The sequence below is a fragment of the Pantherophis guttatus genome, chromosome 3 (genome assembly GCF_059756535.1).
Source record: "Pantherophis guttatus breed Tessera chromosome 3, ASM5975653v1, whole genome shotgun sequence".
NCBI classification, from domain to species: domain Eukaryota; kingdom Metazoa; phylum Chordata; class Lepidosauria; order Squamata; family Colubridae; genus Pantherophis; species Pantherophis guttatus.
Window position 1 is genome coordinate 165556070 of NC_142065.1, and position 23972 is coordinate 165580041.

The 23972-nt window shown below is 38.6% G+C and overlaps 1 protein-coding gene across 2 annotated transcripts in view; it reads right to left on the reverse strand.

Moving 5' to 3' along the window:
- EMILIN2 (elastin microfibril interfacer 2) overlaps positions 1-23972 on the reverse strand; it is a 33733-nt gene extending 9761 nt beyond the window's left edge. For both annotated transcript variants that reach the window (XM_034429545.3, XM_034429543.3), the window contains exons 1-4: positions 23261-23972; positions 16783-16905; positions 7239-7414; positions 3488-5365 (exon numbers count right to left, since the gene is read on the reverse strand). In XM_034429545.3, coding sequence (XP_034285436.2) covers positions 3488-5365; positions 7239-7414; positions 16783-16905; positions 23261-23376 — 2293 coding nt within the window. In that variant the 5' untranslated portion in view covers positions 23377-23972. The remainder of the gene's footprint in view (positions 1-3487; positions 5366-7238; positions 7415-16782; positions 16906-23260) is intronic.

Sequence of the window (23972 nt, forward strand, 5' to 3'; positions counted from 1 at the left end):
AGAGACATCAAGGAAAATTTTATAGATTTGTGCCTCTATTGTGTCTCTCTTGCATATTTTTAACTTAATTATATTTGCACCGGATTGAAGGACAATTTTTAAGTAGTAGTCCTAAAGATCCTCTAAATTGTTCCAATCTTCACTATATATTTCCACTATACACTTTGAAAGAGATACAAATTTAAACTGCACATTCCTCCTTTGTGTTCAATACAATGATTGGAAATTAGTTCTTATTTGTCTAATATAAGAAAAGGGGTGGACGTGGGATGAGTTGCTATTTAATGTGCCAAGAAAAACAATCTGTCCATGTTACTTTCACATCTGATGGAAGGTATGATGTAATTCATAGCTGTGTACAAGAACAAGAGGTCAAGTCTGCTTCCCCAAGTACGGTTTCTGAAAAGAAATGTAAGACTTAGTGAAGCAGAGAAAAATCTCCCAGGGTCTAGAATAAAAGAGAGATGCATGTTACTTGTAAGAGGATGGAAAGATAAAACTCACATGATGCCAGGAAAGGAAAATGAAAGAAAGTGAATTTTTAAAGTGATAAAAATATATAATCCTTCTTAACATTATTAATTTTTATCCCTCTATTATTATTTTTTAAGTAACCCAAGGTGCAAACATACATTATATTCCTTCCTCCTCCTATTTTCCCCTCAACAACAACCCTATGAGGTGGGCTGAGAGAGAGTGACTGGCCCAAAGTTCCCCAGCTTTCCATTTTGCTTTGAACGGAGCATGTACATCAGTGGTGGGTTTCAAAATTTTTTACTACCGGTTCTGTGGGTGTGGCATGGCTTGGTGGGCATGGCAGGGGAAGGATACTGTAAAATCTCCATTCCCACCCCACTCCAGGGGAAGGATACTGTAAAATCTCCATTCCCTCCCCACTCCAGGGGAAGGTTACTGCAAAATCCCCATTTCCTCCTGATCAGCTGGGACTTGGGAGGCAGAGAATAGATGGGGGCGGGGCCAGTCAGAATTTTTACTACCGGTTCTCCAAACTACTCAAAATTTCCACTACCAGTTCTCCAGAACTGGTCAGAACCTGTTGAACCCACCTCTGATGTGCATTATGTTCTCTGGTCTATAAACAAGCACACATCTGTATGTAAAGCAGCTCGAAAGGTAAGCAGTACTTACATACAAAATGTTTTGTTTTCACTGATAACAGTTGATTAATAGCTGTCATCCTTTGCCAATTAATGCAAAATAACATTGGCTAAACAGTTAACAATTCCATTTATACAAAATATAGAAAAGCCTGATTTGTGACAATTCTGAAATAAAACTTATCAACTATCAGGATATGCTATCTCAGAAAGTGTCTGATAATTTAAATGCAAGATATTTGTTAAGAATTGAAAACTGAAATAATTCGATAAATCATGTATCTGTAAATGTGTTATGTGAACACAGCTTGTATACAAGCTCTGAGCCTAAAACAGATTCTTATTGACAGAAATAACTATTGAGCTGCACTTGTTTTTCTAGGCAAGAGAATTATATTTATAGAGCTGTTTTGTATATTTGTCTATGATAGGAGCGATTGGAAAAATAACCATATTTAACTACATCTATATTCTATATTTTCTAATATTGCTTAGTTGAAAACTGTCATTATTTAATCCTTTTCTTTTGATATATTGACCATGAGTTTCCATATACAAAACAGGCATCTATGATATTGTGAATCCCTGCCATTAATTAATCCTACTTTAGTGGTTTGCCTAGCACTTTGGAGCAGAAATATCATTTTTATGGAAAATAAATTTGCTCCCAATCTACATTTTCACATTTTGAGCAGATTTTGTTATTCTAAGGTTGCTCTCCATAATCAGCTGAATCATCTTTATGCGATCAAGCATCCCACTACCTTAAATGGAAGTATTGACTAAGCAACCAAATAAGGCTTTGGTCCATGTTTCATACGTACAGTCTATTCAACAATATTCATTAAGCTGTCAACATATATTTGAGTTGAGTCATTTAAAATGTTCTTGGCTCCATTGCGCTTGAAGTAAATAAAATAAACTATGAACTAAAATAAACATGAAATCAATATATTTTGCAGCCTAGAGAAAAGGACTGCAAAAAACCAGGGCCAAGAAGCAAGTGATAGAAATTTTTAATAAAGACAACAAATAAAATTTAAAATAATGTACACTCAGTTTTGAGTAAGATAATAACTTTTGTTATGATACAAAAAGTGTATGTACTGTGTTTTCCTGAAAATAAGACCCAACTGGAAAATAAGCCCTAGCATGATTTTTCAGGATGCTCGTAATATAAGCCCTACCCCAAAAATAAGCCCCAGTTAAGATCATCAGTCAGGCAGACACATTTAGTATTACATTTCCCCAAAAATAAGACCTAACTGTAAAATAAGCTCTAATGTTTCTTTTGGAGCAAAAATTAACATAAGACCCAGTCTTATTTCCAGGGAAAATGGTAGAGTGTCTGAAATACATTTTTTTTTATATTGAGTATATTATGTGGTGAGAATCAGTTTGTTGTAGTGATTTAAAGCACTTGACTAGAAGCCAGGACACTGAGTTCTAGTCCTGCCTTACGTATGAAAGCCAACTAGGTGACTTTAGGCCAGTCACATGCTATCAGCCTAGCAAGAAGGCAATGGTAAACCTCTTCCAAAAATGTTATCAAAATATTAGCAAGAAAATTGCATACATCTCTTCATATAGTCACCATGTTCAAGATCGATTTGAAAGCACCAAAAAAAAAAAACATATGGCAAATGCATTATATATATATATATATATATATATATATATATATATATATATATATATATATTCTTTTTTAGTGCTCACAATCATTTTTGTGAAAAATCTGCCCAATGATATTGATTGACTGAACAGCTAACTGCTACTGCTTTTCCAAGTTTTCTTTAAATTTTGAAGAGTATTTGTAATTCTGGGTTGCAAAAATCTGTGGGACTATTAGATGGCAGCCAAAGAGTTACAATATTCTGTATTTGTCTGTTGCCATATCAAAGTCAACTGGGATTTTGCAGCTCCAGATATTTGCCTTTTGTAATATATTTAAAGTTTTGAAAACATAGTGACAGCATTTACCTAACCTTGGCTGATTAAGCAGGGTCAGCACTGGATTATTTGAACTACTCGGGAAGCCAAAGTTATGGGTGTGGGAAACATAAAAATCTCCAAGAAACCAATGGCAAACCACTTGTCAATGCAACAGTCCAGTTTGACTCAATGGTGACTACTTTTACCTTAATGGTGCATGGAATGCAATGATATGATATCTGGCACAAACTGGCAGAATATTGAAGGTCTGGACTTACATTAGTGCATTAGTGCAAAACATAAGGGGAAATTTGACATTTTGTTCTATTTCCCTTGTCTAATAAAACTGCTACTTAATTTTTAAAATTGATTTAACACTATTAATTGTATTTTTAATTTTAAAAATAATCTATGGAAAAGGCAAGGCAACTTACATGTAGAAGGCTGAATTTTCTTCGGGTCCTGAAGATCAATGGCAAATTTGGGAAACTGGCTATTGAACTGCTGGGTAAAATTTTTGAGGCTAAAAATATCTTTTGAATGGGATGTTACAGTTATGTTCATCTGATTGAAACAGTTCCAAAGACTGGAGATGTGTCTGTTTAATCCCTCCTTTATCCTTTGAAGGCTGCTAGAGACAGAATCTAGTTTATTGCAAGTTTTCTCAACATTTGATACTTTATCTTCCAAATCTGAGATGCCAGGTATTTTATCCTTACATTTGGTCAAGTTAAGTAATTCTTCCCCATTCAGTTGATTTATCTTTTTGTTTAAGTGATTACAACAATTATTGTTTTGGTGCATTGTTTGAGTGTTCATCATTTTCTGTATTTCATCTGTTTTTCTGAATAACTCAAGCTGTGTCTTCCCACATGTAGAATTAATACCTAAAAGTTGTTCTTTACAGCCATTTAAGCCATTCTGAAGGAGTTTTACATCTTTATCAATAGCGTTCAGACCAAACCGAACTATTCTCAGATCCTTATGAAGTTTATGAATGTCACGTTGAGTGCCTTTAATTAAATTGAACTTTTCACTCAAAGAGCTATTGAAAGATTTTAAAATATCAGAATTGTCTTTTGTTTTCAAAAATAATTGATCATGTTTACTGTTAGTGTTTTCTATTCCTTTCTGAAGACTTTCCAAATACTGTGATAAAGATTGGCAAACATCTTCAGTGTGTTGTAATTTGTTCTTCATAAGATTAATCTCCAATACAATGTGCTTATTTTCAGATTCTGAGTTGTTCTGCAGTGTTGATCCTCGAGTAGTATATATATCATCTGGACTGGTAACGTTAGCAATATCAAGAATAGTAGAACCTAGTCTGCTTTCTATTGCTTGGAACTTTTTGTCAAATAAATCCCTTACTTCATCTACTTTAGTAGCTATAACATTACGAAGAGTTTCCTCAATGTAAAAGCAATGTTCTTCAGCATTTTTCTCTGTAACATTAATCCTTGCTTCTATTTCCTCCCATTTCTCATCTAAGTTGTCTTCTGAATATGGAGTGGAAATATGTTTTATTTCATTATCTATCCTGGCATTTAAAATTTTATTTGCTTCTGCAATTTTCTCTATCTTTTTATCCAAAGTGTTCATCTGTTTTCTAATGTCGTCACTGCAACATGAGTGGTTTAATGGTACTTGGATAACATTCTGTAGATTTTGAATTTGTTTTCTTAGGTCATTTTCTTTTTCTGCAACAGATTCTCTAAGTCCTAAGAAATTGGCCTCATGGTTATCACAGTATTGTTGAATATCTGTCAGCTTATATTCACAGGAATTTTTCAGATCTGCCATTTTCTTCTCAAATCCTTCCAACATTTCCTGTCTCAGGGCTTCAAATTTAGCATCTATGTATTCCTGATACAATTGACTGTTGGGCATTGTTATTGTTGGCCCTTGGGCTGCTTCTTGGAGCTGCTTTAATTGCCCTTCATAGTCATTTACTTTCCCATCCAGTTGTTCCAACCTATTAATTTTGGCTTTCAGGCCATCCTCTATTTCATCTTCTTCAGATGTTAGTCTTTCTGTTCCAGATTTGTATGAGTCATTAGTGTTCAATGGATATGTATTCTCTGTTTTTTCCTCCAAAGTACTGTCCAACCCTGGATGGTCATGAAGGTTGTTCAACCAAGATAATACTCTCTGACTTGCATCTTCTTGCACAGTAACTTTTGGATTTTTATCCACATTGGTTATAGCGGACTGAAGTTCTAGTACAGTCTGTGTAAGCCGGAATAATTCATCCTCCAGAAACTGTATTTTTTTATCTTGTGAATCTTCTTGTTTTTGCTTTGGTCTAGAATCTGTAGAGAAAAAGTGTGGCACTCTTTTAATTATCTTTTTCAGTACTAAACAATAGAAATGATCACACTGAAAAAAATTACTTACATAGTCACATTTTTGCAGCTTGAAACATTTCATTACTAAGAAACCACATAAAGAAAGGAGTCATATGAAACATAAATACCTATCGTGTAAAAAACTCAAAACCAACTATGAGATAAATTCGAAAGGCAAAAGGGAAATTTTCTAGATCCAGATGGCCAGATAAACTACTAAGTAACAGCTTGCTTATTTATTTATTTATTTATTTATTTATGTATGTATGTATGTATGTATGTATGTATGTATGTATGTATGTATTTAATATACCGCCCTTCTCCCAAAGCGACTCAGGGTGGTGTACAGCCAGCATAAAACCCACGAATATAAAATTTAAAAAACAGTCTAAAAATATTAAATAGTTTGGCCTGTAACTAAAATAAACATCCCAATTTAAATAATTTAAGAAGAATAAAATTTTAAAAATTAGGCCAGCCCGGCTTGTTGAAATAAGAGCGTCTTAAGGGCCCGGCGGAAGGTGTGCAAGTCGGGAATCCTCCGCATCTCGGGGGGCAATTTGTTCCAGAGGGCAGGAGCCCCCACAGAGAAGGCTCTCCCCCTGGGGGTCGCCAGCCGACATTGCTTGGCCAACGGCACCCGGAGGAGCCCCAAAAATATGTATTGAATAATATCAGAGCAAACTGAATTTTTGTAAGATATGAAAGACCCAGTAAAATTTTAGCAAACTGACTGAAATAAAAAAAGGCAAAATAGTTATAGCCATTAAAAATAAGAACAATAAAATATAGGCAATCCTGATTTAATGACTACAATTAGGATAAGCAGATCCATCACTAAATGGTACATTAAGTGAAAGATCATGTGACTATATTCAACTTATGTTAGTTCTGCTATAGTCATTATGTAAAGCATCTGCAGTTGTTAAGTGTGACATCATGTGACTGTGACTTACTGCTGGCTTGCTTGTGGGAAGCCAGCTGGGAAAGATGCAAATGACAATCACTGGACAGTGGGAATCTTGCAACTGTTATAAGTTTAAGGATTGATCATAAAACTACTGTTCCAGCATTGTCACAAATTAAAACAGTTGCTGAATGTTGCAGTCATTAACTTAGAACTACCTATGCATAATCCCCAAAGAACATACACTTTCAATTTTTAAAATATTTAAAATATTTTTACTCATATTTATATAATAAATTGATGAAAATTCTAGAGACTAGAATGACTAGACTAGACTAGACTGACTAGCTTTAGCTTTAGAAAAGCTAAAAATGACCTTTCACAGTTGATAACTCATAGTAGTTATTATTCTTTCTTTTGATTATGAATAAGATCAAGATGCTTTTGAATAAGAGTAATGGAATGGAATATGAGTAATGGAATGGCTTTTCTGTGGAATGGTGTAAAATATGTATTAATACACATGCTCCTAAACTCTATTAGCTCTATAATCAAACTCTATAATATGAACTTTGAAAATGAATTTTTATCTTCTTCATTTAATGAAACATATATTGCAGTTATGCCAAAATCATAAAGATTATATGCCAAATGCTAATTATTAACCAATTTCATTGTTTGATATACATTTAAAGACATAGCTACAAAAGTTCAGGTTAATTAACTATTGCCATGAGAAATAATTTTCTTACACATGAAGTAGAAATGATGTAGAAAATAACACATAAAATAATGTAGGAATAACCTACCTCACCGAGTTAACAGGACTAAGAAATCTAGCTAGCATATCAAAGAACATTAAACAATAAAAGGGTGGTGTAAAATTCAGCAAAAAAGACCATGCATATCAGAAGTTAAAGAAACATTTACCCAAGCTTGGCTTCATATCATTGGGTGGAAGTTCTGCTGGGTAAGCTATTGATCTTGGCTTTTCTGCCACAGCCTCTTTGCAATCTACACCCATGTATCCAGGACAACATCTCCACTCTAATTCGGTTACCATCTTGTATGTTAAAATATATTTAGGCCTCAAACTTGTTCGATACCTGTAATGAATTAAAAGTAGCACAATGATATATTTTTATTGTTTTGTCCTTTCAGCAAACCATGTAAGCAGAACAAATACAATAATTAAAATTAAGAACCCTGAGTGTACTATCTTTTAGGCATACGAAGATGTATTTGTCATTCCTTAATGTAGATTGTTTATGGAACCAACTACTATACCAGAGAGCTAATGGCTTATCCTTTGCTGTGTTCATGCAAGGCCCTTATAGCCATCTGTCAGGGATGCTTTAATCTGGATCCCTTTGTTCATCAGATGTTGGACTTGATGATCTAAATCACAGGTGTAAAACTCGTGGCCTCACATTGCCATCCTCACATTGCCATCATGTGATGTTTTGTGATGTTTTTCCCATTCACGGAGCTGGGATGGGCGTGGCCTGCGCATGATACATCCGGCCTGCGGGCTGCCAGTTTTACAGCCCTGAGCTAAATGGCCCTTCTATCTCTATAATTATTTCAGGTGAACTCTGGCCTATAACTGTAATAAATCCATTCTTTCTTTCTTTGAGTGAAATGAAAATTTGAATTTTACCACAGACACAGTATGTATGAAGAACATGGTGAACATAATAAAATACTTGTTTTCTTCAGAGATAATGGTACACAGAGAGAGAGACATACACAGATTCATAGATGGTTAGAGATAATAGGCGGCAGCATTCCAAAATATTTGAAGAGGCTCACAACAGAAATAGCAAATACATTGTGATGCTGATAATGCATCACATGTTATGCATGAACAAGCTTACAGGGATATCTGGAAACAGCAATGTGAACCTTTCAAAGGATATAACTACCTTCACTGTTAAAAGAGTTGCTTCATTCATGTCCCCACATGTTGCAAAGCACCTGTTTGAATTATTTGTATGGAATTAAACCACACTGTTGTTTTCAGAATACTGAATTCATAGCTGGATTATCAAACGAGCACATCCTGCGCATACAGGTAGTCCTCGATTTTCAACCACAATTGAGCCCAACATTTCTGTGGCTAAGTGAAACATCTGTTAAGTGAGTTTTCCCCCTTCTACAACCTTTCTTGCTTCAGTTGTTAAGTGAATCACTGCAGTTGTTAAATTAGTAACACGGTTGTTAAGTGAATCTGGCTTTCCCATTGACTTTGCTTGTCAGAAGGTCATAAAAGGTGATCACATGACCCCCAGGACATTGTAACCATCATAAATATGAGTCAGTTGCCAAGCATCTGAATTTTGGTCATGTAACCATGGGGATGCTGCAATGGTCATAACTGTGAAAAACGATCATAAGTCAGTTTTTCAGTACTGTTGTAACTTTGAACCATCACTAAACAAACTGTTGTAAGTCGAGGATTACCTGTATACTGTCTCACAAATGTTAATGTTTACATGATCTACGCATGTTACCTTCTAAAATATAATATTTAAAGTTGCCTTCAAAATCAAATGAAACTGCAATTCCTTTTGAAAACTAAGGGATCCTACACCAATCTTTGCAGCATTTTAGAATCAGCTTTGAAACTATGCGATTTCTGGTTTTGAAAATTACATCATTTTTTCCTGACTTTTCTGCATTATTTGAAAACAGGCAAATTCTGTTTATGTACACTAAGCACAAGTCTTTACTGCACAAAACAAAAATAAATTGCAATTATATAAAATGTTATGTTATAATCATTGCTAAGTCATCTGAAAAACAAATTTATTATTAATTAAATAAACAGATGGGGAAAATTATGTATAGCGCATGTTCATTCAGAAATAAATTCCAGTGTCTGATACATAAAGGACTAACTTGTAGCTGAAATGTAGAAATACGTAAACAATATTTGTGATGAAGGAGAAAAAAGTAGAAAACCTAATATCCTGACCACCCACAGCTTTCTCTATGTTCTGTTCTTACCCACAACATATACCCACTTATTATTGCACAAGTAATTTAGGCTCCTTTTTTTTTTAACTCTCTGAAGTAAACGGAATACGATATTTGATTTAGAGGTTTATAAGGATATCTCTACCGTAATACTGTTTAAGCTTGCATCAAACTTCATGGGCTTCATACACGTAAACTTATTTCTATATTAAGACTTTGATATAAGGTATGAAAAAATTGAATAAAATTTTAAATAACAAGACTTTTACAAAATTCAAAAAAATGTATATTTCTAATTGCTTTAAATGATTTATATTTTTGACATGACTATACAAGAATCTACTGAAAATTGGAAAACTGATGTCTTGATAGTATTTGGGGTTTCCTTTTAATATGTTATATCAGTTAAAGCAGATGATGGAAATTGAAGTTTAAATGATTAAAAAGCGATGAAATCCACTGTACAACTTGCTTTAGCAGTGGAAAGTAACATATAATGTTTCTCAAGCATTTATATTTTGATCCAAGTTTAAAAATATCAGTAAAACTATGATGATTTTAAAGTCTGTTATATCCTTAACACCCACCCACATGAAAATCACTATCCTAACAAAACAATTTCAGTTTATTTTTCTTAAGGACAATGTTTCACTCAATTAAAATTAGTTACTTAGCTCTATTAGAACTACAAATTTTATCTATTACAACACAGAAGTGAAAATTTCATTCCTAACTTCTTACCCATGTTCATCATTAATTTGGTGAATCATCTGCAAGACACTGAAGTCTGACCTTTTAGAATCATTGCTTGATAAAAATAGATTGTGGCATTAAAAGCTATAGAAAATTACTTTACCATGAAGAAAATCATATCTACAGCACAAGGAAAATATAATTCAGTGTTAAGCCTGATACCCATTGCCACTATTTTCAAGATGAAATAAAAAAGGAATGTTTTAAATATATACTTGCAAAATTATGACTGATCATACATTTTAAGTCATTCTAGCTTCAACATGTAAGTGTAAATACTCAAAAACTAGCTCTATAGCACCCACATGGGTGTTATTGTTCTTACAACTGCAGCATTTATACTGCAGTCTTGGCATATAATACCTTTATAGCAAATGCATGAACATGCTGGCACTGTGGACCTTTTTATATGAAGAGGAACTAAGTGTACATTGCATTTAGTTTCTTATTTAATGAATTTACTAGTTAAGTAACATAAAGCACTTGTATAATTTCATGTCACGTGCCAGTTGCACCCCTTCTTGGACTCTAAGGAAGTGATGGCTAACCTTTTCGGCACAGAGTGTGCGCACACCCATAATGCAATGCGTGTGCAACAACCCCGGGTGCCCCTCATCTGGATATTGATTACTGGTGGAAAGATGCTTAGGTCTTTTAGTTCCCTTTTTGGCTTGTTGATTGTCTCTTTTGCATAGTCTATAGATATTGTTTATGTCTGTGTGTCTATTGATGGTTAATTTGTCAGAGTGTTAGGCTTCTAGAAATTCCCTGCTATTTTTGCCTTGATCTAGAATATGAGGATTGCATAATAATGACATATGATCTCAACCTACTTCATTGTGCTGCATCTGGGGCTATCTTTGAAAGCTTCAATTAGTCCAAAATGTAGCAGCTTAGTTGTTAGGTAGGATATGGTGGCCTGAGCATTAACACCAGTATTCCAGACCCTTGTTTTGGTTTCTGAATGCAATTCAAAGTGCTGGTTTTGAACTTTAAAATCCATCATTCCAAATCACACTCCCAGGGGGAATAATTATAACACCTCTACATGGTATATAGGGCTGCCTTTGAAAAAGCTTCAGCCCATGGGTGAAATGCTACTGGTTTGCTCCAGTTCGGGTGAACAGGTAGTGATAAAAACTATCGGTTTGGCGAACCAGTAGTAAAAAAAGCTAGCAGTTCCTCCAAAGCGGTATTTCCAAAAAGCAGCTATGCAGTGGGGCTTAGCTTTGCTAGAAAGCAGGAAATCTAGCAAAGCTAAATCGCGCACCACAGCTGATTCCCCCCCCCTTGCTGTTCTACTTACCTTCCCAAGCCTCCTTTTGGTGTGTACTGCGCATACACACATGCGCAGCATGCACCAAAAGGAGACTTGGGAAGGTAAGTAGAACAGCAGGGGGGATCAGCTGTGCTGCGCCATTTAGCTTTGCTAGAAAGCAGGAAATCCTACTTTCTAGCAAAGCTAAACCCCGCTGCATAGCTGATCCCTCCCCACACTGTTCTACTTACCTTCCCAAGCCTCCTTTTGGTGTGTACTGCACATGCGCATGCAGCACGCATTTGGCACGCAGTGCGCAGCCAGCAAACCGGTAGCAAACCGGTTCGGATTTCATCATTGCTTCAGCTGATTAGAATGCTGCAATGATGTATGCCCCAGAAGGATAGGTGTTACAAGTCTGTTCCATAAGCTGCATTGGTTGCCAATTGGTTGCCAATTTGTTTCTGGGTACAATTCAAGATGACCTTTAACATGGCATGGGATCAGGTTATTGAGGGACTGTCTCTTCCCAATTATATCTACTTATCTCACCAGTTCAGGCAGGAGGGGTATGCTGCAGGTCCTGTCCATAAAGAAGTTCCACCTGGCAGGGTCCATATAGCATGCCTTTTCTGCTTTGGCCTACATTGGCTGGAATATTATTCCCCCAATGTAAGCTTAGCCTGTGCAGTTTTCCTAACAGTCTCCTTTGTATCTCCTTCCCACAAGAAAGTGTAAGCAGTTCCACAGATCAGCTGAAATGGAAGAGGAGGAGGCTTCCTTGGGGCTCTCATGAAGGTCATGAGGGGAGGGAAAATTCCATAAGCCTCTATTATATGTGGAAAAAGGAAGAATGAACGAAAACTCAGATATCTACTAGAGAGGTAGCATTACCGGGGGGGGGGGGGGGGAGGGCGCAGATGACTCTGGAGGTCAAAAGGTGAAATCTCTTTTTCCATGGAAGAAGGGACTCCCTGAGAACATGCTGGAATTGGGAGTAGTGGTACAGCTTTCCTCATGGTCCACAGCTCCCTTGGTTCCCCCTTCCACCAGAGCATGCAGTGCCAAGAGGAGGAGGGGGGGAGAAGGAAGCTTCACCTAGGGCTCTCCTGTGGGTTGTGATGGGAGGGAAAATGGCACAAGTCTATATTTTATATGAAAAGAGGAATGGCGAGAGAGCAAGTGGGATGCCTGTTGGTGAGGCAGGGCTGGCTACGGGAGCCAATAATGTGAGGACCCTCTTTCTTAGTGGAGAGAAGATGTCCTTGGAATACATTGGAATGGGGAGTAAGGGTCAGTTTTCCTCAGTCTTTTGTTCCCCCTTGCCCTCAGCAAAGTGGCAGGCAGGTCTGCAGGTCAGCTGTGGAGATGGCGGCTTCACTGGGGCTCTCCTGGAAGTCGTGAGGGGAGGGAAAATGGTGCCTGCCTCTATTATATGTGGAAAGAAGAATGACCCAATGAGCCATGTGCTGTCTACACACACACTCTATTTTCTTCTATTCGGCCAAGGAGTTCTACCCCTTATGGAGAAGAGAGTCTTTTCCACATCAAGGCACAAATGGGCTTATTGCAGAACACAGAAATGTGAAGTGTTATGTAACTGCTGAAAACAGAACCACTCCCTTATTGCTGAATCCACAGCAGTTAAACATTCCCAAACCATGGAATCATATTTCCCATGAGATTTAACAAACTCACTGTGTTTTTAACTATAAGGCATGAGAAACTAAAATCACACAAAGACAAACATTGTACTATTTAAAATGTTCCAATTATCCGGAGGATCAGGGGTACTTTCTAAAGCTTTTTTTCACAAAAGAATTAAAGATTGTCTTTAAAGTCTATTGGGGATTTCCTAACTGTTTCTTTTAGAAACATACTGTTGTTTCTTAATTGTTAATTTCCATTAGAAACATACTGTGATAGCTCACAGGAGTGTTTGAAGTTATAACATCTATCATCTGTATTTTTCACTGAGATCTAAAGTTTGTCTTGAAATGATGCACTGCTTTCCTGAAATCAAATATATGAACAAAATCCTAGTCACATCAAAAGGTGTTATAATACTTATCTTTAGAACTTATCATATGAACAGAAAGTTCTGGTTTTCCAATGTATTATTTTCTTTGTTCAGTTTTAAAAAATTACAATATACACTAGCAGAGAAATGCTAGAAGTCAAGGTATTTTTTTGGGGGGGAGAGTTGCCTTTAATTCAGCTCATGGGCTGGTCCCTGCAGTTTTCTTGGCAAGATTTTTGGAAAGTGGCTTGCCATTGTCTCCTTCTGAGCTGTGAGAGAGTGACTGGCTTAAGGTCACCCAGTTGCCTTTGTGCCTAAGGTAAGACTAGAGTGCAGTTCTCCTGGTTTCTAGCCTGGTATACAAAACTACACCAAAGTGGCTTTCCAGCCATTCTGTAGTATAATGAATTTGTATATATTTTTATGAATATTGTGATACTACAGTATTATAAATTATATAAACTGTCTTAATAAAAAAAATGTAGCTTTAACATTTTCAGATGGTGTTTACCACATTGCACAGTATTATGTTAGTAAAATACATGTGCCAGAACAAAAAGAACCGATGAGGAAAAAAACTGGGCTCAAGTTTTTCTATTCTTTCTGCAAAATAGTTAAATAAGCCAATTAAATAATGTCAGATTTATAAGTGGCTTCTCCCAGCTAATTTACTCTAAACTACAATTCTTGCCTTATAATTTTAAAGCAGGAACTGAGGAAAGGAAAACTGAATGTAAAGTTATTCTCCCTTCCAGCTGCACGCAATGTGTTCAACCAACTTTCTGCCTGTGCAAGTAATGCTGTCTGCTAGTGAATTATTCTTTCTTTCTTCCAAAATAATCATGAATAAGAAGCAGAGCAATAAACCTCTTCCTCTTCTTTGCATGCACTGAATTAACCCGAAGTTCTTTTGAGCAAGTTAACCCCTTACTCAAAAGGACACCATCTGCTACATGAGAATGAGGGACCATAGCAAGCAAGTCATAAATATGCTAAAACAAAGCAGGGTCTGGTATATATTACATCCAGAGAGTATGGTCCATTTTTCAAAGCTGATCACAATGACTGTGCAGCATATAAAGTCATATAAAAAGATTATGGGTCACCATGATGGAGAGAATATTAAGCCAGCAACACTAAGCCATTCAATTATACTGCCACATGAAGCTTTTCATTGTATTCCATGATTGTTTTAAACATTAATAGAGCATTAGACTCTTCTTTAAAACATCAAGTAACATTATAGTTCAAATACAGACGTCTATATTTCATTTGGACAAAGGGAAAGCTAGTGTGAACTTCAAGGAAGTTGTAAATGATGCATGAGAGAATAAACATCTGTGCAAATAGGATAAAAGGAGTGTATTGTTCTTTTTTGTTGATTGAAATAAGTAATATTAGGTCATAGGATGTAAAATCAAAAAGTTCATTCCACCCAGCAATCTGGGATTTACAAACAAACATGTCAAAAGACTGAAATAAAAGTCTTTTATTTAAATAAAGTTTAAATACTTAACATTTTCTGTCTTTCTTTATATCTTAGTTACACACCCAATGCAACTAAGAAGCTAGAATATATTTTTAAAAATCATTCCTGGTTCATTCTGGTACATTCTGGTACTTCATCCAACAACATTTTCTTGTGTTTATTTTAAATATTGGGCTATTTGAATGCATTATTAAAAATGATATAATTTTTCATCTAAAAAGGCAGGCATAGGTTAGAGATTGATGCATACGTAATACTGTTTGTTCAAATGTAACCCTAAGTGATGACTTATCCAAGTTTGCTCATGTAAGGTAACATCTTAGCCTCAGATATTTCTCCCTCCCCTTCTTTCCCTTTTATAAGCTAAAAGGAAACAGGAGAGTTTAATTTCCACTTCTGAGTATCTAGCTTTACATTGTTTCAACCCAGTCAACAGAAAGTTTCTTTTAAGTGGTACTGATTATGGAAAAAATAATCTACAGAGAAAAAGACACAAAGGGGGGGAAAAAACACAACAGAGCCTTTAGGGAAACAGTGTATAATATATACCCTTCTTACATTTTTTTAGAATACTTGAGTTGTAGTTGGACACATATTTTCGTAAGAACTCGAGGTGAAAATGCACCTATGGTGAGATCATGGGATTCATCAAGCATAGCTGACACTATTGTGCCAGGAGGCAGTTAGAGAGGCACTTGCAGATGAGAAGCAGAGAGAAGACAGTTAACCTTTCCTCCCTATCTTTTCCCAGGAACAACTCAGACACTTTGCCTTGTTTGGCAAACAAATCCCCACATCCCTAATTAGAAGAAAGGCAACTGACATAAAGAAAAGACAGAGGGATCCTGCGCCTTCCATTCTTCATACTGCCACTTCCCTTGTCAGCAACAAGCTAGTTGCAATCACATTTGCAGTTCTGCTGTCACTTTAGTTATAATTTTATATTTGAAATTCAGAGTAACAAAAATTGGGTTTGAGAGATTGAGAGGCAGACCAACACTATGTACATTGCTCTTGGCATTGAAACAGTGGGATTTACTTGCTAGACTTTGTCAAATATGGGAATAAAGTATCTTCTTGGTACTTCTCAGTTTGAGAACAAAGTAATGGAATGGTTTCTGGTACCATATTTCAAGGAAGATCCACTTGGACAGATGCAATGGCACCCACAGGATTATTCTGATGAAAACAATACCATGAAGTTTCATTATACATTCTTCCTCTTTTGAGCATGTGCTGTGACACATGCAAAAAAGGGGGTGAGGCTTGTGTTATTATACTGTTCACATCAGACAGACACCCCTCCCCAAATGGCTAGCTGCTGGCCAGATGGCTAGCTAAGATTTCTATTTTAACAACTCCTTCAATGGCTTTCTGGTTTGTATTTCATAGTGTAACTCTTTACATCCCAAAATGTGTATTTCTGGATGTCAGGACAACACACATTTCAAAAACAGATTCAAAATTATGAGTACATTTTGGCTTCATCCCAATTATTTCAAAGACTGCTGCTGATTTACAGCAAACTTTATGATTGCTCAGGATGCCTACAACCTTGAAATGAAAAACATCTAAGACAAAGAATTAACAAAGAATTCACCAACAAGCATACACACAGATTGAACAGTAGACTGAACAAAACTCCAGGTACTAATTGTGCTAACTCTGATTAAAGTATTATAAAAAAACCCTCTTATCTGATATTAAATCTTAAATTAGTTATGCAATTATAATATTTTTGCAATTTCCTTCTCTGTTCTGAATAACGTAACAATAAATTGTTGCATGATTTATTGAAGAAGAGTCAACTTTTCTAATTAGCTTCAGCTGTCTTGGACTATAATATAAATATTTTATGCTGTAGCTTCACTTTAAAAAAATGGTACAGATCCACAGGATATGCTGCATATATACTGCTTTGCTGAAAAAGATAATCAGATATTTTCCCATTCTAGATTGAGGTATTCTTACTTACATGGGAGCATGAGGGCAGGGTTCTTGGTTCCAAAGACATACATACTGAACTTGAACAAAGCTTTCGGTGCCATCCAGCACAGAGCAGCTCACATTCTTGTTCACTACATAGGCACACCAGTTTCTGTAGAGAGGGCGAGAACAGAAAACGCAGGCATTAGAATAATAATATTGTAATATACAAGATACAATAATATTAAAATAGTTTAATATTATTAAGCCAGGGTGAAATCCAGCAGGTTCTGGAGAACCGGTAGCAGAAATTTTGAGTAGTTCAGAGAACTGGTAGCAGAAATTTTGAGTAGTTCAGAGAACCGGCAAATACCACCTCTGGCTGGCCCCAGAGTGGGGTGGGAATGGAGATTTTGCAATATCCTTCCCCCAGGAGTGGGGAGGGAATGAGGATTTCGCAGTACCCCTCCTCTGCCATGCCCACCAAGCCACACCAGGCCCACCAAACCACGCCCACAGAACCGGTAGTAAAAAAATTGGATTTCACCACTGTATTAAGCTGTTTGTCTAAAACAAATATGGAATATTGGTCCAATGTTTTACCCAAGAGAGAATTAAAGTAGAGGAGCAATTATTTTCTTCCACTTCCTACCACTGGCCCAACACACGAGGAACACCAAAGATCTTGTAGCAGAAGCTCTAGCACATGTGTTCTTTCTAGATGCAAATATAGAAGTTAAATAAAATGCAGTGGTGTAGAGAATAAGAGAATGTATGAGGATAACAGCTAATTTCTATGTATGTCTACTCAGATGCAAGACTGAGCCATATTCCCAGATAAGTAGATACAGGATCTGTGTTTTTGTATTTTGAGATCTGGAGACAGAAATCCCTCATTCCAAAATGCGAAAGAGACAGAATTCATAGATATTGTGTTAAATCGTAATATGGTTTTACTTAAGGACTAACGTATTATATAATGCAACATTTATGTTTTATAAGCTATAGCTGATTATCAATGGGGCAAACAATGTCTGTGGGGGTGAGAACAGGTGGAGTAGTAATGATACAAATGGATCACGATGCAAACTCTGCATGCAGAACAACTGTAAGAAACTAAATGAAAGAAGGCAAATGTTTTAAATTAAATCAGATATCAATATCTTTGCTTACTGTTTTTGCTTGTTGGAACACAATAAATCAATAAATAAACATTTTGAATATATAGCAGGAAGAGGAAACTTGAGAGTTCTCAAGGCTGATGCTATATGGAATAAAACTGTGACTGAATCTAGATCAGGGGTGCTATTCAGCAGGTTCTGGAGAACCAGTAGCGGAAATTTTGAGTAGTTCGGAGAACCGGCAATTACCACCTCTGGCTGACCCCAGAGTAAGATGGGAATGGAGATTCTGTAGTATCCTTCCCCTGCCATGCCCACCAGAACCGGTAGTAAAAAATTGAATTCCACCACTGATCTAGATGTTCTGCTTTGGGTACCATGAAGCTTCCTCCCAGAAGGAACAAGGAAAATTACACATTTGGTGACTTCCTGAAAGAGAGACTACCCAAAAATCTCAGCCCCAGTTGGAATACCATTTAAAAGGACCAAGTGGAATATAAGTTTCTATTGAAATCATAACTTCAGATGTCAACACTATCCAGATGGAATGACAAAAATGTGATAAAATGAAAGTGTAAAGAACACTTAATGAAGTGATCTAAAGCAGTGTACACAGACTTGGTGTCTTTATATGCCTAAAAACTCCTTAATTCTTAGCCAAACAGGATGAGGATTATGGAAGCTATAGTTTCACATCTGGAGAATACCAAAATGTGGAACATATACATTTTCATGATACTATGAGATATTAGCAAAACGAAGGAACCCAATAAACTATGGCTTCTTCATGTAAGCATACATAGATAAAAGATATCTTAGTATACAGTATAACTGTGTATTTTTTAATCTTATATATCTGCAGTGTGTCATTTCCAACTGCTTTACCTCACTCTACAACTCCCACTAGCAAGAGGCATTCTATTCTACTCAGGACTTTTCCCTGTTTGCATGTAACCATGGCAGGAAGATGCTCCGACACTCTTTATTCTGCCTGTTCTATTTTATGCCTATTACAAAAGAAGAGCCCTGGTGGTGCAGCGGTTAGAATACAGTATTATAGGCAAACTCTGCCCATCACCTGGAGTTCAATCCTGATGTGGCACTCAGCACTTTCATCCTTCTGAGGTTGATAAAATGAGGATCCATATTGTTAGAGGCAATATGATGACTTAGTAAACTGCTCAAGGAGTGCTACGAAGCGCTATGGGATGGTTTATAAGCCTAAATGCTATTGCTAAATAGTAAGACCATGTCTAGCACTCTGCATAGAGAGAATGGGAGAAAACAGACAAGAGTTTTGCTGCCCTAAAACTACCTATACTTGTTTCATTTGAGAATAGATACTTGCTGGAATTGTATTGTAACTTTTATCTTATTTATAATGAATACTATTAGAGCTCTTGGATTCTTGTTCCTTGTTTCCAATCCAGACTGTAAAGAAGGAATAACAGTATTACAGAGTTGGAAGGGACTTTGGAGCAGGGGAAGGATACTGCAAAATCTCCATCCCCACTCCACTCTGGGGCCAGGCAGAGGTAGTATTTGCCGGTTCTTCGAACTACTCAAAATTTCTGCTACCGGTTCTCCAGAACCTGTCAGAACCTGCTGGATTTCATCCCTGCTTTGGAGGTCTTATAGTCCAACCAACTGTTCAAGCAGGAAACCCTATACCATTTCAGATAAATGGTTGTCCAATCTCCTCTTAAAAACTCCAGTGTTGGAGCACCCACAACTTCTGGAGGCAAGTTGTTCCACTTATTGTTCTGTCAGGAAATTTCTCTTTGGTTCTAGATTGATCCTCTCCTTGATTAGTTTCCATCCATTGCTTCTTGTCCTGCCTTCAGGTATTTTGGAGAATAGGCTGACCCCCTCTTCTTTCTGGCACCCCTTCAAATATTGGAACACTATCATATCACCCCTAGTCCTTCTTTTCATTACTCTTACCCAATTCCTGCAACCGTTGTTTTATCATCCAGTCCCCTCATCTTTGTTGGTCTTTCTAGAGCATGGGTCCTCAAACTATGGCCTGCGGAACACCATGAGGTTGCCCCGCCCACATCACCCTGCCTACCCTTCAGCAGAACGCACGGCTTGCCTTTGGGAGACCTGCGGGCTGGAACTAAAAGGTAAGCTCAACAATTTTAGCCTGAAGAATGCTTGTGGAGGTGGAAAAATGGCCCGTTGTTGGCCAAAAAAAATGAGCCATTTTCTGGTTTTAGCCTGTAGAATGCTTGTGGAGGTGGGGGGTTGGGAGGGGGTGAAAGCAGGCAAAAAACCAGGCAACAACTGCCCGTTTTTCACCTTCCCTGCCTCCACATGATAGAGATAGACACAGAGAGAGAGAGAGAGACAGAAAGAGAGAGAGAAACAGAGAGGGAGAGAGAGACAGAAAGCGAGAGGGAGGGAGAGAAGGAAAGAGAGAGGGAAAGAGAAAGAAAGAGAGAAAGAAAAAGAAAGAGAGAAAGAGAATGAAAGAGAGAGAAAGAGGGTGGAGAGAGGGAGAGAGATAAAGAAAGAGAGACAGAGAGACAAAAAGAGAGAGGGAGAGAGAAGGAGAGGGAGAGAGACAAAGACAAAGAAAGAGACAGAGAGAGAGAGGGAGAGAGACAAAGAAAGAGACAGAGACAGAGAGACAGAAAGAGAGAAAGGGAGAGAGAGGGAGAGAGACAAAGAAAGAGAGATAGAGACAGAGACAGAGAGAAAGGAAGAAAGAGAGAGAAAGAATGAAAGAGAGAGAAAGAGGGGGAAGAGAGAAAGAAAGAGAGAGAAGGAGAGAGAGAGTGGGAGACAAAGAAAGAGAGACAGAGCAACAGAGAAACAGAAAGAGGGGGGGAGAGAGAAAGGGAGAGAGAGTGGGAGAGAGACAAAGAGGGAGACAGGCAGAGAGAGAAAGAGAGAAAGAAAGAAAGGGAGAAAGAGAGAGAAAGAGAATGAAAGAGAGAGAAAGGGGGAGAGAGAAAAAGAGAGAGAGGGAGAGAGAAGGAGAGGGAGAAAGAGAGAGGGAGACAAAGAAAGAGAGAGAGACAGACAGAGAGACAGAAAGGGAGAGAGATAAAGGGGGAGAGAGTGGGAGAGAGACAAAGAAGGAGACAGACAGAGAGAAAGCGAGAAAGAGAAAGAAAGAAAGAGAAGGAGAGAGAGAGAAAGAGAGAGGGAGAAGGAGAGAGAAAGAGAGAGGGAGGGAGACAAAGAAAGAGAGACAGAGATAGAAAGAGAGAGGGGGAGAGAGGGAGAGAGAAGGAGGGGGAGAGAGAGGGCGAGAGACAAAGAAAGAGACAGACAGACAGAAAGAGAGAGGGAGATAGAGAGAGAGGCAGAGAGACAAAGAAAGAGAGAAAAAAGAAAAAGAGGGAGAGAGAGAGAGAAGGAAAGAGAGAGACAAAGAGAGAGAGACAGAGAGAGACTTCTCAAGCTCCTTGGGGCTTAGAAGAATTGCTGCAAAACTGAGTTTCTTGAAGTGGACCACTAGACTCCTAAACAATTGAAAAAATGATCCAGTAAAAAGAAAAGGCAACCAAAAGAGCAACATGCAAACAAAAGCAAATAAAACACCCCCAAGAGCAAAACAAGTTAAAATTTGTGTGCATTGTTCAATGGACTGTTAAATTGGCCACACCCACCCAGTCACATGACTTAGACACACCCACCTAGTCACATGGCCACACCCTCCCAGCCGATCCGGCCCCCCAATAGTCTGAGGGACCGTGAATTGGCCCCCTGTTTAAAAAGTTTGAGGACCCCTGGCTTAGGGAGATAGGGATCGTAATCAGACTTTATTTTATATGGCAGTTTTCTGCCAGCTCAAAGATGAATTGATAGCACTGCAGTCTGACCATGGGGAACTTTCCTCAGCCACTGCTGAGGACAAGCGACCTCTCATGTTCCAGACCATCACTTACTCCATACGTCTTTATCAGAAAACAACTATGTTATTAAGTGCCCCATCAGCATTGCAATGCTGCCTTGCAGCTGAAGAATGGACAAAAGGCAGAGATAGTTAAGATCAGTCTGGTAGTATTCATAGGCTATAGAAACAGCAGAGAATATTCTTTTGCTGTCAGAAATAATAATCTCCAACTACAAAGAAGCACAACCTGGAGAATTAATGACGACCGGATTGTGTGCTCAAGGGTGCATACGCCGCATTCATTGCAATTGGTTCAACTCTTGTTCCTTTTTTGTCAGCTACTAGGGCTAAAATCATTTGTCCAAAATGTTTCGGCCTGTCATAGATTGGTATGGCACTCTTACTGGGATTAAATTGTACATAAATTCCCTGGTAGTACAGGGGTTTAAGGCACCCTGTTATTAAGCTGGTTATTAAGACCAGCTGCCTGCAATTACTGCAGGGTTCAAATCTCACCAGGCTCAAGGTTGACTCAGCCTTCCATCCTTTCTAAGGTAGGTAAATTGAGGACCCAGTTTGTGGGGGCAATAAGCTGACTTTGTATAAATATACAAAAGGATGAAGGCTATTGCTTAACGCATTGTAAGCCGCCCTGAGTCTCCGGAGAAGGGCGGCATATAAATCAAATTAAAAAAAAAAATTCATTGGACTGTCATCTGTCAATCAATAATCCTAACCTTAAGTCATTTGTCAGAGATGGGGGGGGGAAGCTGTCAAAATAAGCAGAAGTAACCAACTGGCACTGGAAATCACTGGCAGGCAAACTGTTTTGTGCCATCTAAAAAGGAATAAGAGCTCTAAATTCATTCAATCAGAGGCAGGATGCCCTACCAACATACAAAAGGAAGAAATGAATCACAAAATAGACGTTGTAGAAGGAACCCGCCAATTCAAGTCCCACATTTTTCTATTTAGTTGGCCCTGGGAGACTCCTGGAAGGAAAAATCAGGCACCGGTGAACTCAGCCTAAGTTCTTTCAGAAAGTGGCAACTCCAGCAGGCCCTGCTTCCCAGCCCAGAAGGTGTTAACTGACCCCACGGATCAGGGAAGAGCTTCCCAAGGCTCGCCAGTCCACCCATTCCCCGTTTTGCCACCAGGCCACCATTTGCTCCAACTGGCCCATTCCCCATTTTGCCACCATTTGCTCCAACTGGCCGGTTGGAGAATCTGAGTTTGAGCACCTCAAACCCGCCCCCGACCTCGTCTCTTCCGAGCTGTCAACACCAGGGAGAAAAAGCCGGGATTCGGCGCCTATCCAAGAGACGGGGACTCCACCCAGGAGATTTGGGGTTTTTAAATTATTCACACGGCAGCATTACAAATGGCAGGAGAATAATATATGTATATATATATATATAAAGCCACGAAACTCTCTGTACGGGGCCGTGAGGGAGACCCGAAATGCGCAAAATAGTTTCCCCCCCAGGGCCGGAGAAAGGAAGGTGGATTTGGGGAGAAACTGGGTCGCGCGAGTGAGAGAGAGAGAGAGAGAGTCTTACTTATTTCTGGCGCCCGAACGACCCGGACCCGAGTAGGGGGAGACCAGGCTGAGGCAGCCCCCGAGAGACAAGACCAGCGCCACCACGCAGCCGAAGGGCTTCGCGAGCAGCTCCATTTCCGCCCGAACCGGCGCGCCACCAGCTCACTAGACTCGCGTGGGAGGCGACGGGGCGTGAAGACGAAGAGCCGCTGTGGTGGGATTCGCCTTCCTGCTGGGTGCTTCGCCGCTTCTTACACGCCTTTTTTCTTCTCCCGCCAGTTTTTTTTTTTTTTTTCCTTCCCCACACTTCACTTCGGGTTGCCTTCGCTTCACTTCTCCCGTTGAGTTTTTCCACCGGCGCAAGAAATCCCACCGACTCTCCCCTCCGGCTCGCTCGCTTCTTTCCTCCTTCTTCTTCCAAAGTTTCCGCCCTCCGGTTCGCACATCCTACCCGAAGGATGGCTAGCCTCCCTCTCCTCCTCCTCCTCCTCCTCCTCTCCCCGCCTTCCCCGCTTTTCTTCTCTGACCAAACAGCGTGCAACTCTTTCTCATTCTCGCTAAGGAGCAAGGCACAAATTGCTCTCGGCGGAGAGCGTGCGGAGAGTTGAGGAGAAACAGCGTGTGGTGGCCCTGAGAAACTAAGTGGTAGTGAAGGGTTTGAGACTGGTGCATATTCCTGGCTCTGTGAGCACTCACGCAAGCGCCTCGGGTGCCTTCGCCTTCATCCCCTC